This window comes from Thunnus albacares, chromosome 13, assembly GCF_914725855.1.
Source record: "Thunnus albacares chromosome 13, fThuAlb1.1, whole genome shotgun sequence".
In the NCBI taxonomy this organism is placed as follows: domain Eukaryota; kingdom Metazoa; phylum Chordata; class Actinopteri; order Scombriformes; family Scombridae; genus Thunnus; species Thunnus albacares.
The window spans coordinates 22587763-22603789 of record NC_058118.1 but is presented as its reverse complement, the minus strand read 5'-3'; the positions used below and the strand labels follow the sequence as shown (position 1 = coordinate 22603789).

General features: G+C 38.2%; 2 protein-coding genes across 13 annotated transcripts in view; one reads left to right on the top strand and one right to left on the bottom strand.

Moving 5' to 3' along the window:
• The first annotated feature begins 1129 nt into the window (after positions 1–1129).
• On the top strand, positions 1130–9657 carry vps26c (VPS26 endosomal protein sorting factor C). Its single transcript, XM_044370104.1, has 8 exons — positions 1130–1367; positions 3348–3491; positions 4505–4654; positions 5071–5151; positions 6214–6288; positions 6382–6532; positions 6619–6771; positions 8211–9657. Exons 1-8 carry the CDS (start codon positions 1311–1313, stop codon positions 8291–8293), a joined length of 894 nt encoding a protein of 297 aa, XP_044226039.1. The 5' UTR covers positions 1130–1310; the 3' UTR covers positions 8294–9657.
• LOC122995091 (E3 ubiquitin-protein ligase TTC3-like) overlaps positions 8552–16027 on the bottom strand; it is a 50550-nt gene continuing 43074 nt past the window's right edge. For all 12 annotated transcript variants that reach the window (XM_044370093.1, XM_044370097.1, XM_044370098.1 and 9 more), the window contains 11 exons: positions 15581–15720; positions 15308–15376; positions 15121–15217; positions 14505–14608; positions 14333–14417; positions 13893–13985; positions 12665–12891; positions 12318–12432; positions 11741–11872; positions 10875–10967; positions 8552–10049 (listed from right to left, as the gene is read on the bottom strand). In XM_044370093.1, coding sequence (XP_044226028.1) covers positions 9939–10049; positions 10875–10967; positions 11741–11872; positions 12318–12432; positions 12665–12891; positions 13893–13985; positions 14333–14417; positions 14505–14608; positions 15121–15217; positions 15308–15376; positions 15581–15720 — 1266 coding nt within the window. In that variant the 3' untranslated portion in view covers positions 8552–9938. The remainder of the gene's footprint in view (positions 10050–10874; positions 10968–11740; positions 11873–12317; positions 12433–12664; positions 12892–13892; positions 13986–14332; positions 14418–14504; positions 14609–15120; positions 15218–15307; positions 15377–15580; positions 15721–16027) is intronic.

Below are 16027 nucleotides of genomic sequence, written 5' to 3'. Positions count from 1 at the left end.
ACAGATACATAAGTATAGCTAGAAGTGATGAGAAAATCACCTTAAAGAAAAAGAAGCTTTTTGCACAATACATTGTGGAATTTTGTTTCAAGATAATAACTTGTTGCTCCACACAGAACATCACTTAACAAATAAACTTTTTTATCCATTTATGTACTCAAAAATATCTACAGGCGTCAGTGGGACTATTTCTTCTATAGAAAGTAGTTCCGATAAAAACGGTTCACAGTGAGATCGGTTAATTGTTCAGAGCTTTTTTCTGGGAAGAGATGTTGCAGGTGAATTTTTAAATGTCTTTTTTATACTTGGACAACACAAATTCAACTGTATTTACCCCTATTTTATTGGATTGGGGCCAGAAGACTCAGGGACAGATATCTCAAAATGTTGGCACACAAAACCTAAAATTTGCATAAACTGATACCACAAGGGATGAATGAAAAAATGTGTCTTTTCTATTTTGGGTAAACCAATCCTTTAAGGCTTTTATAATGTTGTAAAACTGTTTAATGTTGTATTCTTTTATTTATTTTTTTTTTCATTTTGTAAAGGACTTACCTTGCCTTAAATGGAAACTTCGGGATTCTTCAATCTGGACCCTATTTTCCCAACTTTTTGTGTCTAAGTGACAAATGGGGACAACATTTTTTATTATGGGAAGGACCGTACAGAGATATAAAACGTTTTCCTTTACGTTTCAGGTCTCAGCTCTTGTAAGATTTCAGAGCCTTGAGCGAGACTTGGTTAGACTACATAACAAACAGACTAGATCAAGCAGAAGGTAAAGAAAAATGTTCTTTTTCTCTGTATGGTCCTTTCCATAATGTTGTCAGACATGTATAATAACAATCTGAGCCTGTCAGAAAGAAAAACAAGCATTTTTAGTGGGTGTACATTGATGTCGGATTACATTACAGCCTGTTTTGCAGCTGCAGCACTCTCGCTCAATACTGGACCGATTTCAAAAAATTATTGTCCCCATTAGTCACTTAGATACAAAATGATGGGAAAATAGGGTCCATGTTGAAAAATACAGATGTTTCCCTTTAACTGTTTAGATTTGTGGAAATTACGCTTTTACTTTGAAGGATCCAAGCCGGAAGTCTTTTCGAAGAACACAGGCTGAGATTCCGCTTTTATTCTGAAGGATAGTAACCGGAAGTTATACAGCTGCTGCTGCTGCTATTGCTGCTACCGACTGAACAACAAACCAGCTAGTAGATGTTAAAAAACAGTTTGTTTAGTTCATCAATACGAAGGAGCCTTGCAGCAGTTGATTAAACCGTCTGTCTGATGTGTTGTGGTCAGAGATGAGCGTCACTTTGGATATAAGACTGAAAAGGGCGAACAAAGTTTATCATGAAGGGGTGAGTAACGTACGTTAATAACGGCCAGCTGAGCTAACAAGCTGCTTCTGTATAGCTCATCTTCCTGTCTTGGCATTTAAATGAACTGACAGTAATATAGAGCATTATAAGCACGAAAGTTAGCTACGAGGCATCATCCTCTCAGCACATGACCAGCAGCTGATTAGCGGAGTGTTACACTGAAAACTGTGACCCGTCAGATTGTGTGCCGCCACAACAGGAAGAACACAACTGAGTTTACCAAATACTGACAGACTGTTAGCCACCAGTCTCTGCTGTCACAACTAAAATGTGTGCTTCTATCTAAATCTAAATCCCAGGAGGCAACATTTATGTTAACTGCTAATAAAATACAGCATGTGATCATGATAAAAAACATTTTAAGTGGCATCTACAGTTCATGTAACGTAATGATACTACTTCTGCTACTACTTGTACCAGTGCTAGTAGTCCAACTAGACCTGCTACTGTTGCCACTGTTGCTACTAGAGCTGATTAGTCAATTAATTGATTAGTTGCTGTGAGTCTTTTTTTTTTTTTTTTTTAAAGAGACTTAAAGCGAATTCTCTGGCTCCAGCTTCTTAAATATGAATATTTCCTTGGGCCTTTTGTCCTCTATTATATAAAACAAAATATGTTTGGTTTAGGGCTGCAATTAACGATTATTTCCTCGATTAATCATTTGGTCTATGAAATTTCAGAAAATGGTAAAAAAAAAAAATGTCAGTTACGACTTCCTAAAGCCCAAGATGCAACCTCAAATGTCCCAACAAACAGTCAACTACTCAAAGATACTGAGTTTACTATCATAGAAGATTGAAGAAACCAGAAATATTCACATTGAAGAAGCTGGAATGAATTTTAGTATTTCTTCTTAAGATATGACTCAAGACGAATAATGGATTATTAAAATATTTTGCAATTATTTTTCTGTCCAACAACTAATTGATTAATTGACTATTCGTTGGAGCCCAATATTGGTCATGGTCTGTTGGTCGGGACAAAACAAGCCATTTTAGGTTGCATCTTGGGCTTTGGGAAACAGTAATCAGCATTTTCTGACATTTTGTAGAACAAACAACAAAACCAAAGACAAAAAAAAAGAAAATAGTCAACAGATTAATCGAGAATGAAAATAATCATTAGTTGCAACCCAACTTGCTACTGTAATCACTCTTAATAGGCTACTAGCACATCTCTTACTGATACCAAAGTGATTATAGTGGTATCATTATAACTTCCACTATCAATGTTGCTATTGTAGCGAATGCTATAACTACAACTTTTGATACTGTTACTAAAACTGTATTACTTGCAGTAGTGCTACCACCTCTTCTACAATGGCTAGTACTACAAGTATTACCAGTGATGGAAGAAGTCCTGAGATATTTTACTTAAGTAAAAGTACCAACACTACAATGAAAAATTACTCGCAAAATGTACTTCAAGTAAAAGTTCTTACAATGCAAACTGGCCCAGTTAAGTGTTATATGTATCATATATATATATTACTGGAATATTAATTCATATTGATTAATTGCTGTGTACGCAGCATTTTAATTTTGTGAAGGTAAAGCTAATGTTTAAAACTTATACTTTTTGGTAGTCTAATCTATAACAATGCATATTTTATAAACTGATCATATGTTTCATGTGAGGAGGGACTACTGAATGGCTCCAGGGGTTAGCGGGTCCCTAGACCAGAGCGTCTGTTTGAAGTGAAGTTAATATGTCTTGTTGAAAAGTCGCAGTGCTCTGTTTAGGTAAAAGTAGAGATGTCTCGATTACAGATTTTGCTCCTGATCCTGATTAGAGTATTTTAATATCAAGTATCTGCCACCCAAATCCGATCAAATACCTGTTTTTGCTTATTGTTTCCTTCATATTACAGCTGCACAGCATACTGATGCTACAGTAACATTTCATTAAAACAGTAAAATTAGTAAAGCAGATTAAAGCAGTGTTGTTGTGTGTGTGCAGGAAACGGTGGCCGGCGTCATTGTGCTGGTGTGTAAGGAGGCGATGCAGCATCACGGCATCTCTCTGAGCATGGAGGGACTGGTGAACTTGCAGCTGAGCTCCAAGAGCGTTGGCGTCTTCGAGGCTTTCTACAACTCTGTCAAGGTGAACCGCGAAACACTCCATGAGTAATGGGTCATCTGCTGTTGAATGATTGCAATTCTGTTTGGATGCCGCCCAAATGATTTGATCAAACCTCATTGGTCCTCACAGAGAAATTAGTTTGCATCAACAGACGTTGTAGGATTTGTCATTGAGGGCAGAAAAGAAGCATAAACAGCAGAATACAGTTTGGTAAAAGAGAAGTAAATCTTTACATGTGCTGAAACAATGAATCATTAATTAGTTGACTGATGAAAAAATAATCAGCTACATTTTCATGCGTTGATAAGGATTGATTGAGGGAGAATATTAATTGTTTTTCATATTTTTCCACAATGAGTAAGGACACAAAACAATAGATAAACACAGAAAACACAAAAAAATCATATTTTTTTCATTAGTCTCTGTCATACAAATGTTGCAGTTCCTCATCAGTAAGTACAGAATTGGTCCAGTAACTTGATTCCCAGTTATTGGATGAAGCATCCCCAGATTTTCCAGCGTGTCTGAAGGTTCCTTTAATATCTTACGTCAGCTTTTCTATGGGCAGGGAACTGGAGACGGTCTTCAGCCATTGATTAACAGTTGGTGCTTCAGTTTTGCCTGTAGGATAAAAAAGGCAAACCATTTGACCGTAGACTTTGATTATTTCATATCATCAGGCAAGAGACACATAATACAAAGATGTGGGCAGAGAGGTAATGCTAAAGAAACAATATCCGATAGCCTGAATGAGCTGTTAGTATGAGTGTTTGTATCCATGATGGGAGCTCATGATGTTGCTATGATGAACCCTCTGTAGACCTTGTCACATGGGGAGAAGGAGCAGGATCAGCTTCCTCACCTTCAGTCCTCTGACAGTCTTATTCTGCAAATACTGGCCACAAATCTTTGACCTACACATATCTGACAACATGATATTGATATTTAAAACATCTACACACAGTGAAGTTAACAAACTGTTGCTCATATCAGTCAGACCAATCACGCTCTGACCTTCCTGTCACATGTTGCAGCCCATCCAGCTGATCAGCTGTAACATTGAGGTGGCCAAGGCAGGAAAGATCCCAGGAGGCAAGACTGAGATCCCCTTTGAGTTCCCTCTGCAGACAAAAGGCAACAAAGTGCTTTATGAGACCTACCACGGCGTCTTTGTCAACATTCAGGTGAGTTAGAGCCACAGAGTTTGAATCTTATGTTAGTTAGACACATGCTGTGATTAAAATACTGTGGGACAATAAAGTAATCTTAACTGATACCTGGATCAAACAGCTGACTGTGTGGAAGGAAAATCACATACAGACTTCACACTGAAAGACTCATTGTTCATTTAAACCCAGCACCTTGTTGCTGCGCTTGTACTTCATTAGTTTAAACTGTATATCAGATTATGAAACTTAATTTGATTAATTTGAATTTGACATATTCTGCATTTGTACAAAATGGGTTGAAATTAAATAGTGTTTAAGTGATTAACAAAAATCTATGATTATGAATCTATGACTACGCTCAGATAAAGCTTGTAAGTAAAATGTTGTGGCTTAATGTCATTAAACCATCGTGTATGTATTTGTCTCTTCAGTACACGCTCCGCTGTGACATGAAACGTTCCCTGCTGGCCAAAGACCTGAGCAGGAACTGTGAGTTCATCGTGCACTGTCAGGTAGGAGAAACAGGGTGGATTTAGATAAACTCCTCTGATAATGTAAATAATCATGGAGCGGTGTATGAGGCTACAGGATTATAGGACTCGTAGGTGCCATTTTCAGTTGTATGTAAATATTGTGTTTATTTCTGTGTATTTATGTTTGCACCTCTGACCACCAGGCGGTACCTCCTTGTTTGGGTTAATTGTCAGTTGTACCTAAAGGTGCGTTATGTAAGAATCAGCCACCTTGATGTTGAATTCATACTCCAAACTCCAAACCAACTGGGGGCAGCATATCACCAGAAAGTTGGGGTGTCTTAAAACAACAGGCAGGTGCCCAAATAAACACTGAAAGAGGTTTTCCTCGCTGTAATCATTCCTCCTGTTCATACTGGATATTATAGATCTCCTTCAAATGGGCCTTTAAGGTTAAGTGATGTGGGGAAATGTCTGACGCTGAAATTTCTGTAGATTACGGGTAGATTAGAGCTGCAATGATTAATCAGTTAGTTGCCAACTATTAAATTACTTGCCAACTATTTCGATAATCAAGTAATGTGAATATTTTCTGGTTTCTTTAGACCTCTGTGATAATAATTTAATATCTTTGGGTTGTGGACTGTTGGTCGAGACAAAAGAAGACATTTGAGGACGTCACCCTGGGCTGTGGGAAACAGTTATAGACATCTTCATAATTTTCTGACATTTTGTAGACTAAACAACTAATCGATTAATTGAGAAAATAATGGACAGATTCATCGATAATGAAAACAATCATTAGTTTTAGCCCTAAGGTGGATTTAAGTTTCCCTTCCCTTCCTTGTGGTTCGTTTAAATTCCATCTTTGCTATTTTTATATCTGCTCTTTGGGACAGGAGGAATCACACCTGCACATGGTTAAAATGACCGATCTTGGAATATGTAATAAGAACACCATGTCTGGGATCAGTTGTGTAGTTTAGTTTGTGCACCCTCATGTCAACCAAACAACAATCTTGAACATAAATATCCTGTGGTGTGAGCAGCAGTCATCAGCTGTTGAACTGTTTGGAATCTGTCGCTCTGTCTGATTTTCAGCCGCAGAAAGCTAAAGTTGTTCCCACTCCGGTCAACTTCTCCATCACTCCAGACACCCTGCAGAACATCCGCGAGGTGAGAAAACCAATTCCACGTCTTCATTTTACTGTTTCATTTTGTTTAAATTGAAGCTGTACTGAGAGGATGAACTTGCTTTTCTCTCCTCAGCGGAGTTTACTGCCAAAGTTTCTGATCAAAGGCCATTTAGACGCCACCAACTGTGTGATCAGCCAGCCGCTGACTGGAGAGCTGGTGGTGGAGGCTTCTGACGTTCCAATCAAGAGTATTGAACTGCAGCTTGTACGAGTGGAGACATGTGGTAAGTTTGTGTTATCAGATGATTAGAAGAACCTTTCTTTTGTAGTGGCAGAGTTGCTGGTTTTACAGATGTCTTCTGCGTTTCAGGTTGTGCTGAAGGTTACGCCAGAGATGCCACTGAGATCCAGAACATCCAGATAGCTGAAGGTGATGTCTGCCACGGCCTCCCGATTCCCATCTACATGGTTTTCCCCAGGCTGTTCACCTGCCCCACTCTAGAGACCACCAACTTCAAAGTCGGTCAGTAAAACCTTCCAGCCTGCTTCAAGTACTCTGCAGTAGTGTTTTTATTGAATTTAGCAATAAATTAGCATTTTCTCACAGTATTTCTTCCCAAAGTTACAGTAGTGTGTACATGTTTAGCCTCCTGCTTATCAGTGATGTATAGTATCGTATCTGTGTATGTCAGCCTTTAAAATGACTATAATCGATATTTTTTATATTCATAATATATCAAATGACAATGTGTAATGTCAGAGATGCCGCTCATAAAAAGACCAAAATAAACAATACGTTAGTCCATCTCTAAACACTTTGACTTCTCTACTGTGTCTGTAGCTCCAAGACCATCAGTTCCTACTAAAGATGTAAACCTTTAAAAATTTGTCAGTGATTTTCTTCAACTGCCCGGCACTGCAGTTTTTAGCAAACGTTACTCAGACAGCAGTAAAAAGTGCATTTGTTGGGGACTGTTTTCAGCAGCAGATTAATACACATTTGTATTAATGTAGTGTTGGTGGGGTTGACTACAGTTCCCATGTTGTTAGTACATAGTAATAAAGGACCATATTACACAGTGCAACACATTTCATGTGTTTTTGGACAGCAATGGAGATGAGTGGCACAGAAAAATAAGATAACAGGCTTTGGCTACACAGACAATACTTGGGTGTAATGAGGTCAATTAATTCTTGGTTTTAGTGTTTTCATGGGATTTGTTGACAGTAAGAAAAATACAGAAAATCACCAGACTTAACCGCTAAGTAATAAGGAATCGCAGAACAGAAATGCCAAAGATGCTGTAGGTATTTGGAAAATATTATGCTATATTCCCATATCTGTTTGTTGAATCAATAGTGTGACGTGTTGGCGGAGAGTTAGGCTAGATGAGAGGATGATACCTCTCGTCAGTTAAATAAGAAGCTACAGCCAGCAGCTGGGAAACAGCTAACCTGTCCGGCTCTGTGCAAAGGTAACAAAATCAGTCTACCAGCACCTCTAAAACGTACTAATACACTTGTTATATATCGCTTATATAGTCTGTACAAAAGCAAATCGCCGTTTATCAAGTGGTTATGTGCCAAACTACTTCTTGCCTCTGAGCTGTTGCCAGACAACCAGTGGTGACTCCAGAGAATTAGTTATTGTTCCCGGCCAAGAAGTAGTCCCAACTCTTGCACATAATCCCCTGTAAATGTTGATTTGTTACGTTTTAAACTTCAGATTTTATACGGATTAATCAAATTAGATATAAATTGTTAATTTGTGAGCTTCAGAGGTGCCTGGTAGGCAGATTCTGTCTTTCTGCCAGAAAAAGATAAAATGTGTTCCCCTAAATGTTGAATGAACTGTTTAATTTTCTTCATCCCTCCCTGCCTCTGCCTGTCTGATTATATCTGCCCAGTGTGGAGCTCTACTTCTTTGACGATGCGACAATATGTTTGTTTCTGTCCTTTTAGAGTTTGAAGTCAACGTCGTCATCGTGCTTCATGATGATCATCTGATCACAGAGAACTTCCCTCTGAAGCTGTGCAGAGTCTGAACCCGGAGGTCACGTCAGCACTGAGATAAGTTCACTGGAGGCCTGTTAGCTTTCACCTTCTCTGCAACACACAGGACTGAACATTTACAAACCACAAACACATCTGTGCCTGTTGACATCTGAACTGATTTTCCTCTGAAGCCAGAAAAAGAATAATGCTAATCTACAGTGTCTCTGATAGGAAATGGATTATGTGAATTAAAAAAGCCCTGCAGGGTTTTCCTTCATAAATAGATGGATATAATGAATGTGACCAAAACTGTTTAATATAGTTTATTATTTTGTTTTATTGTCATAATCACATTTTAATGTACATTTTGGCATTTTACCTGTGAAGTTATACAGTAACAAACATTAGAGTTTACAATGTCCCAGGTTTCAGGTTGTCTGTCAATCAGTGAACGCAGAACCATAAACCATGTCACTGAACGTTATTATTCAAAGTATGTCCAAAAAAAATGAAGACAGTAATTTCCCTGTACCTCTATACTATGTTCATATTCTCATTACACCCAATAGTACTTTTAGCAACTCATTTCAATTTTTCAAAACAGTCCCACCTCAAGATCCACTTACTATACTAGCTTTTTCCAGAGCTTTCAATCACATCACAAAGTCTTTATCAGCAGATGGAGTTTGCTCAGTTCAGTTGTTATGGAGATTCATCCTAACAGCTACTGACAACTGTGTAAACTCAATCAGCTGATAAAGAATGTATGATATGATTGAAAGTGCCTGGGGAAAAAAGTTTGTAAGTGGACCTTGAGTTAGGATTGTTTTGTTGAAGTACTAGGAATGACATTTTCAAGATTAAAGGAATAATTCAAAATTTGAGGAAAATGTTTATTTGTTTTCTTGCCAAGAGTTTGATGAGAAGATCTATATCACTCCGTTTATCTGTTAAATATGAAGCTACAGCCAGGACATGCGTAGCTTAGCATAAGAGTAAAACAAGGGGAAAAGTTAGCCTGGCCGCTGCCAGCTTCTCTGAAGCTTTGTAATTAAAACTTTATTTCCATGAAGTGTAAAAACAACATATCGTGGTTTTGCAGGAGGTTGTGTGCTTGACTATTTCTTGGCAGTGAGCAAATAAGCGTATTTCCCAAAATGTTAAACTATTCCTTTAACTTGCAACATTTTGACATTTACAGAAGTAAACTGTAATTGTTGGTTTGTTTACTAGTGCAATGAATGAAACACAGTTGAGACACATCTCTGATCAGTTACTAATTTATGTACACAAATGATCAAAATGTTAACCCCTGATACACACTGTTCTCCAAACTGCAGAAGAATAATTGCTAAAGCACTTTGATGTAAAGTTTGAGGAGCAGTAAAGCAAATTAAATTCTATTCAATAATGAGTGTTGTTGTGTAGACTATATGTAGTAGTGTAAACAAGAAATCAGTGCACTTCATGGCAGTAAAGAAGTGCAGCTTTGGCCTTCAGAAATTTCTTTAATCTGACATTTTCATTTCCTTATAGTGTAAAATGGAATGGTGCCTCCCTAAACTAATGATACAAAAACTCAAATCAGCACATTTTTTGATTTTAATGAAATAACTGGTAAAATAAAAAAAGAGTGATAAAAGATAAAATGAGACATGGGTAGTGAGGGATGAGGAGGAGAACATGGTTAAGACATTATGGTGCTTGGCGTCTCCTGCCGGGCAGCACGGGGAAATCATCAGGCAGCAAGGCGTGATCTCTGCAGGTGGGACAGGTGCTCTGCTCCTTCAGCCACGACTTTATACACTGAACACAAACAGATCAAACGTTGTACTTTAAACCCTGCAGCAGCTCAACAGAAACTATCAACTGCTGTCACAGTCCACACATGAAATCTAAGACTTGATACGTTTACTGTAACTTGTTTTGATAGAAACTGGAATAATTTGATTAAAAAAAACAATGATAATCTATTTTTTCATTCATTCACTCAGCATTTACTCTGAGGATGATTAACAAAATCAAGTTTAGGCAGTAAGTTTCCTGCTTGCTTCTGTTTTCACAAGCTTGTATGAATGCCTCTAGTATAGAAACGTAGCATTCGCTGCTGCTGCTGGCGCTATGCTTTCTGTGTAGATGTGGACCTCAAGGATACGCAATGTGTTTTGGTAAAAACAGTAAATGTAAACAGAACTTTGTTTACAATAAAACTCCACAGGGTACCTTTAAGTTTAAGCTTGATTTGCTCTGCAGCTCATGATCATGGATGAACTCTGGCTGATAAAATCAATATATATATTTTTTAACATTTTTAAAATCACTGGAGTGTGCTCAAGCCCGACTTCATTAATTCTAACCAGAGTCGAATGACAGTGAAAATTGATTGAGCTAATATCCATAATCTGCAATTAACCACCTTTAATAATACCATTATGGTTGGGCATTCAACAGCTGGCTGTAGCACCATGTACATGTAATCTAACAGGTGATCTTAAACTGCATGATGCAGTTTTGAAATGGTCTGTTAAACCCATTTCACATTATTCCAACTTTGAGAACAACAGGAAGGAGGATTAATAAAATCCTCCACAGGTGGTTCACTACAAACACTAGTACAGTATTCACCCTCACCTCCTTGTGGAAGCTGTGTCTGCACTCCAGCACGCAGATGTCATCTGGACTCATGTCTTCGTGACAAATGATGCAAGGATCCTCCATGTTCAGCTGCAATGAACACACACACACACACACACACACACACAGTCAGGTCCAAGTACCTCTGTTGCAGAGATCATCACAATACATACTGAGTATATACTGTATGTATTATACAAATATATTCAACAGTTAGTTGGTGGATTGCAGGTTAAGGTACAAAGATTTTCTAGTTTTGAGACGCAGCAGCAGACCTGGAAACAGGCCTGTTTTTAAAAAAAAAAAGAAAAAAAAAGTGCCTGTAAGTGCAAAAAATGTTGCTTAAAAGGAAAAGTCTTAATGTCAACAGATCCAATTAAAATAACAAAAACACTTTCTATCTTGTTTTTAATCTGTATTCCATCTTCTTTTTATGTATCTTACTATTGTTTCCTGTGTTATTATTTTTTAATAAAATTTAATATGTTTGAATTAGTATGTAATGGGAATTTATTTATATTATTTTTGATGTATCATAGGTGAATGAATGAATTCATCAATGTTATAAATTAATTAATTGAAGAACAAAACAAAACAGAAATTGGTTACAACTCCAAGCCAGGCAACTTTTTGCCCTTTAAAATCAACAATATCTTATGAGTGCTCTGTGACACAATCAATAGCCTACAGAGACACAAACAGGTTACAAACACTGATTGCTAAGTGTTAAAATGTTTGTTTAGTTTCTTTGTCTATTACCTACAACTCTGCTCTTTGTTGCTACTTGTCAAAGAACATTTTCATCTTCAAAGTCAAACCCTCAGACTGAAGCCAGTTTATACTACTGGATGTTTTGGACTTACTGCATTGGAATGTGTGGGTCTTTGGGGTCCAAGTTGCTGCCAGACAGGGGCGGAGGTTACCAAAGGGGGCGTAGCACGATTAGCTGGACTCCTACGCCCCATGGCGCTGGCTTTGGCGGTACTGAGCTTCTCCTGAGAGGGAAAAAACAACCAGATTGTTCCAGATGACAAATGACTGGACTGTCAAAATCAAACACTAGAGGCCCTCTGATCTGAGACCTGAGCAGGCCAGGTCCAAATTACCTTAGTGGTCTGAAAAATACGTTTGAAAAAGTATTCTTTATAAAGAATATTGACCCTACAGAATGTTGCATTATGGGTTGTTTGGCAAGTAAAAATTTGTTGAAAGTGTCTCCCAACATCTGTAACAACTGCAGAAACGGACCGGAGACCAAATCATCTATAAAGCAGCCAAGAATTACTGGAGTCACAGAATTTTACAACGAGGAGCTCAAAAAAAGTCTCAAAAAGCCCGACAGGAGAGTTTGAGTATGTGATTATGTTTGGGTCAGTGTCCAATCAAATCTTGACAACGCCCCCCCCCACCCCCCCCAAAACAAACAAAAAAAACACCTACCTGATGGTCCAGGATCAGCTGGGTCACTCCACCGACCACATCCTGCAACGTCATGCTGCTAAGACTTCCACCGCTGGATGAACGCAGTTCCTGAACAAACCTCATCAAGTTCGACCTGAACAAACATTGATAAATTAATTTTATTGCCCACACATCTGTCCTGCATGAGGATTTTTTATAAAGTCTAAATACTCGATACTGAGGTGTGTTTCAGCATTTTAATAAAGCAAGAATCCCAGGAGAAAATGTAAATAATAAGACCCTAGAAAAAAGCCATAATGTTGCTTTATTTAATAGCTGATGCAGTCACAAGCGTGTATAAGCTGGTATCAGTGGCCCAGTGTTACCTTGTATAGTCGGGGAACATGATGGCCAGGCGCTCCATGGCCTTCTCAAACACAGTGCTGTGTGGATGCTGCAGTGTCTTGGTCGGAGGTTTGTGCTGCATCTTAGCCGGAGCGGCCGGTGCCTCAGCTGCAGCTGCAGCTGGAGCTGACTGCTGAATGAGCGGGGAAGTTCTGTGAGAGGCTGCAGCTGAAGACTGAGGAGAAAAGTCTTTGGCTGCCACCGACAGCTGCAACATTCACACAAGACAGAAAAGAGTTTAATTTCTAGATTTCTACCTGCAATTAGTAATTTATAGTAAATTTAATATTTTAGGTCCAACAGAAATCACATTTAATCATCCCTCTTTGTAGTCAAAAATACTGTTGTTTTTTTAAATATGGCCTCGAGCAGTGGCGCTCTGCTAATTTGATGACAAACACATTGCATTTCCTCTAGTCTCGTAACCTCTTCATGGTAAAAGCATCCCAGTTGTATGCCAGTGGAAAACGTTTAATGTGAAGCAGGAACAGAAGGAAATGATGGATTTACATCAGCAGTAACTTAACACCTCTTCTTAAATGGCTGATATCTGAAAGTACAAACAGGAACGCAGGACAGAAACTAAACTCCAGACTCAGTTAGAGGCTACAAATGTACTGAGAGCTGAACAGAGAGACTTTTAAAAATAAAGTTCTCTCTCTGGCACGGTTATCGCCTGCTGTGAGGCTGTAGTGTAACGCATGCCATCATGGCACACCTAAAGTGTACCGACCCAGATTAATGGAACCCCGCCCAAAACCCGACAGCAGCATCTACGCAGACTGAAGTGACATTTTCAGGTATTTTTACATGTTTATTGTGCTGCAGCTGAGCAGCTCATTGGCTATCTAGCTAACTTACATTAGCGGTGCACTTTTCTCCAGTGAATACTTGTTTGGTGACTCGTTCAACAAGCTAAGCTGCAGGACAAAAAGTGTGTTCATGTTTGTAAGTTGGATAAGGAGGACGTTTTAGCAGGGAAGTACGCCTGTTTTTTCATCAAATTGATAAACTGTTTTGTAAACAAAATGTCAAAAATATTGAAGTTGAATCTTAAGTTACTAAAGTCCAAATTAATGTCTTCCTATTAACCAGTAAGTGATATAAAACTGAGACAACCAGCACATCGTCAAATTAGAGCAGCTGGAAGTATTATTGTTAAACAGTAAGGTGTTTTACTGGTTAGACTAATCTGGTGAGACGTCTTACCGGTTTAACTGACGGTTCAGGCTGTTTAGTGTTGTTGACTGGAAACAGCTCAACGCCATTCTTCACTTGATCCATCTGCTCCTGATAATGCATCTGTGGACCAAAGACAAGTCTTATTTAAACAGACATCATAGGTGTCCAACTCAACATGGTTCATTCATACTATAAGTCCTAAATAATTAAACTATTAGGTTGTTTTTAGCTGTCAAGTCGGTCATCAATATTGAGGCCTGAAGTCCTGAAAGATTATATATTTTTTTTATCTTTTCATTTTCACAAAAATGAATAACTTGTGTGAAGATACAGTATATAACAAAAAACAGAAAATGCTCTTCTTTGCCACAGTGCAGTGTTACTATACTGTAGTTTAAAGGTATATAAATGAATGAAATAATATAATATTCTTGATATAATAATATAGTGGCAACAGATTCATGTACCTCAGCAGTGGAGATTTTCTTTTCAACTTCTTGGACGTTGGCTCTACAGCTTTTTCTAGTAATTTCCAGGTCTTGGGATGGATATCTGGAAAAGATCACCACACATGAATCTGATACCAACCAGTTCATCTGTACTCCATCTGATGAGAAGCTGTGATGTCACTTCACTTACTTGTGTGCCGCTTCGTCCAGTTGGGTCAGCAAAGCCTTGGCGTCTTCCAGCTCTCTGTACAGGCTGTACAGTCCCTGGTCCCGGCTGCTCTTTGCAACTGACAACTGGAGGAGCAAAGTAAGCAAGTTTCATGTGATTTACTGAGCTTTAAAAGTGAAAAAATACATTATACATTTCTTTAACAACCTGATTACAGAAAAGCTGGAGCAAAGTTACTGATAAATTTGTCAGCAGTGAAGTGTTTTGTTCCTTTTTATTTCATTGTATAACCTGGTGGACACAATTAAGACACCATTGTCATCACTTAGTGTCTAATAACGCAGAACAATGTTGTCTTATTCAGTCCGTGTTTTTACAACATTAATATTCCTCATTTCATTGCTCTGCATGTCTTGTATTATGTGTTTCTGTATCACATGTTTTAAATAGCAGCTGAATGCTGAATGAGGATGATGGATTTTGTTTTTAATTACTTACACAGGAGGAGATCTCTTTAGGGCCAGTATGAATATGAGGAACATTTGCAGTAACTTTTCCAATTTACATGTGAGTATCATTTTAAGACAGACAGGAACTAACTTAAATTGACCGATTAGGGTCGAGATCTTGAACCTACCTTAGCTGTGTGAGACCTCCTGGAGGCCGTTGTGAACAAGGCTTTACATCGCTTGATCTCGTCCTCCAGACTCATCTTCTCGGCTGCTGACTGATTTCTGAAAGATCAATAAGACAGACATTTAGGAAAACTCTGGGAGATATTTAGTTAATGTTTTGTTAACGATCATCACTCTCTCACCACTTACCTCAGCTCTGAGAAATCACTCAGCTTTCCGTCACAGCTTTTTTTCTTCTCTCTGATGTTTTGGGTGAGACTACACGCGGAAAAAAACACAAATATAGAAGAATTATTAGAGATCAGTCTCATGTTTTCTTCGGTCACAATAAGTGTGAGCTGTTGAGACTATTGTCGATTAAGACTAGCACGATGTAACATCTCTACAAACATTGATGAATGATTCAAGACCAACCATTATATTAGAAATAATTTCATTAGTTTAATTCATGTTTGCTCATACCTCCCATGTTCCTCCACCAACTTTTCTATCTCCAGTTTCAGGGACTTCAGTACCTCCTGGTTGGCTTTCTTCTCCATCTGGTCCTTCTTCACCTCCTCTTCCAACTTCTGCTGGAGCAGTACCAGGTCCTTATTGGTCACCTTGACAAGAGAAATAATAAAAAAATAAAGTTTATTTATATATCATAGCACTCAAAATCAGGAATTACAAAACACCTTACAAAGACAGGCATAAAAAGAACAGAATAAAATACCAAATACACATACCTTTCCACATATACAACATTTAGGGCCGCAACTAACAACCAAAGATTAGTATCTATTATTCAGTATCCAACCAAATGTGAAATATGGTCACAATCTCCCCTTCTGTTCCTGAGTTATGATGTTGAATAATGGCCAGACAAGTGTTTTTGCAGAACATTATGATATTACAGTGAAGTGTGAA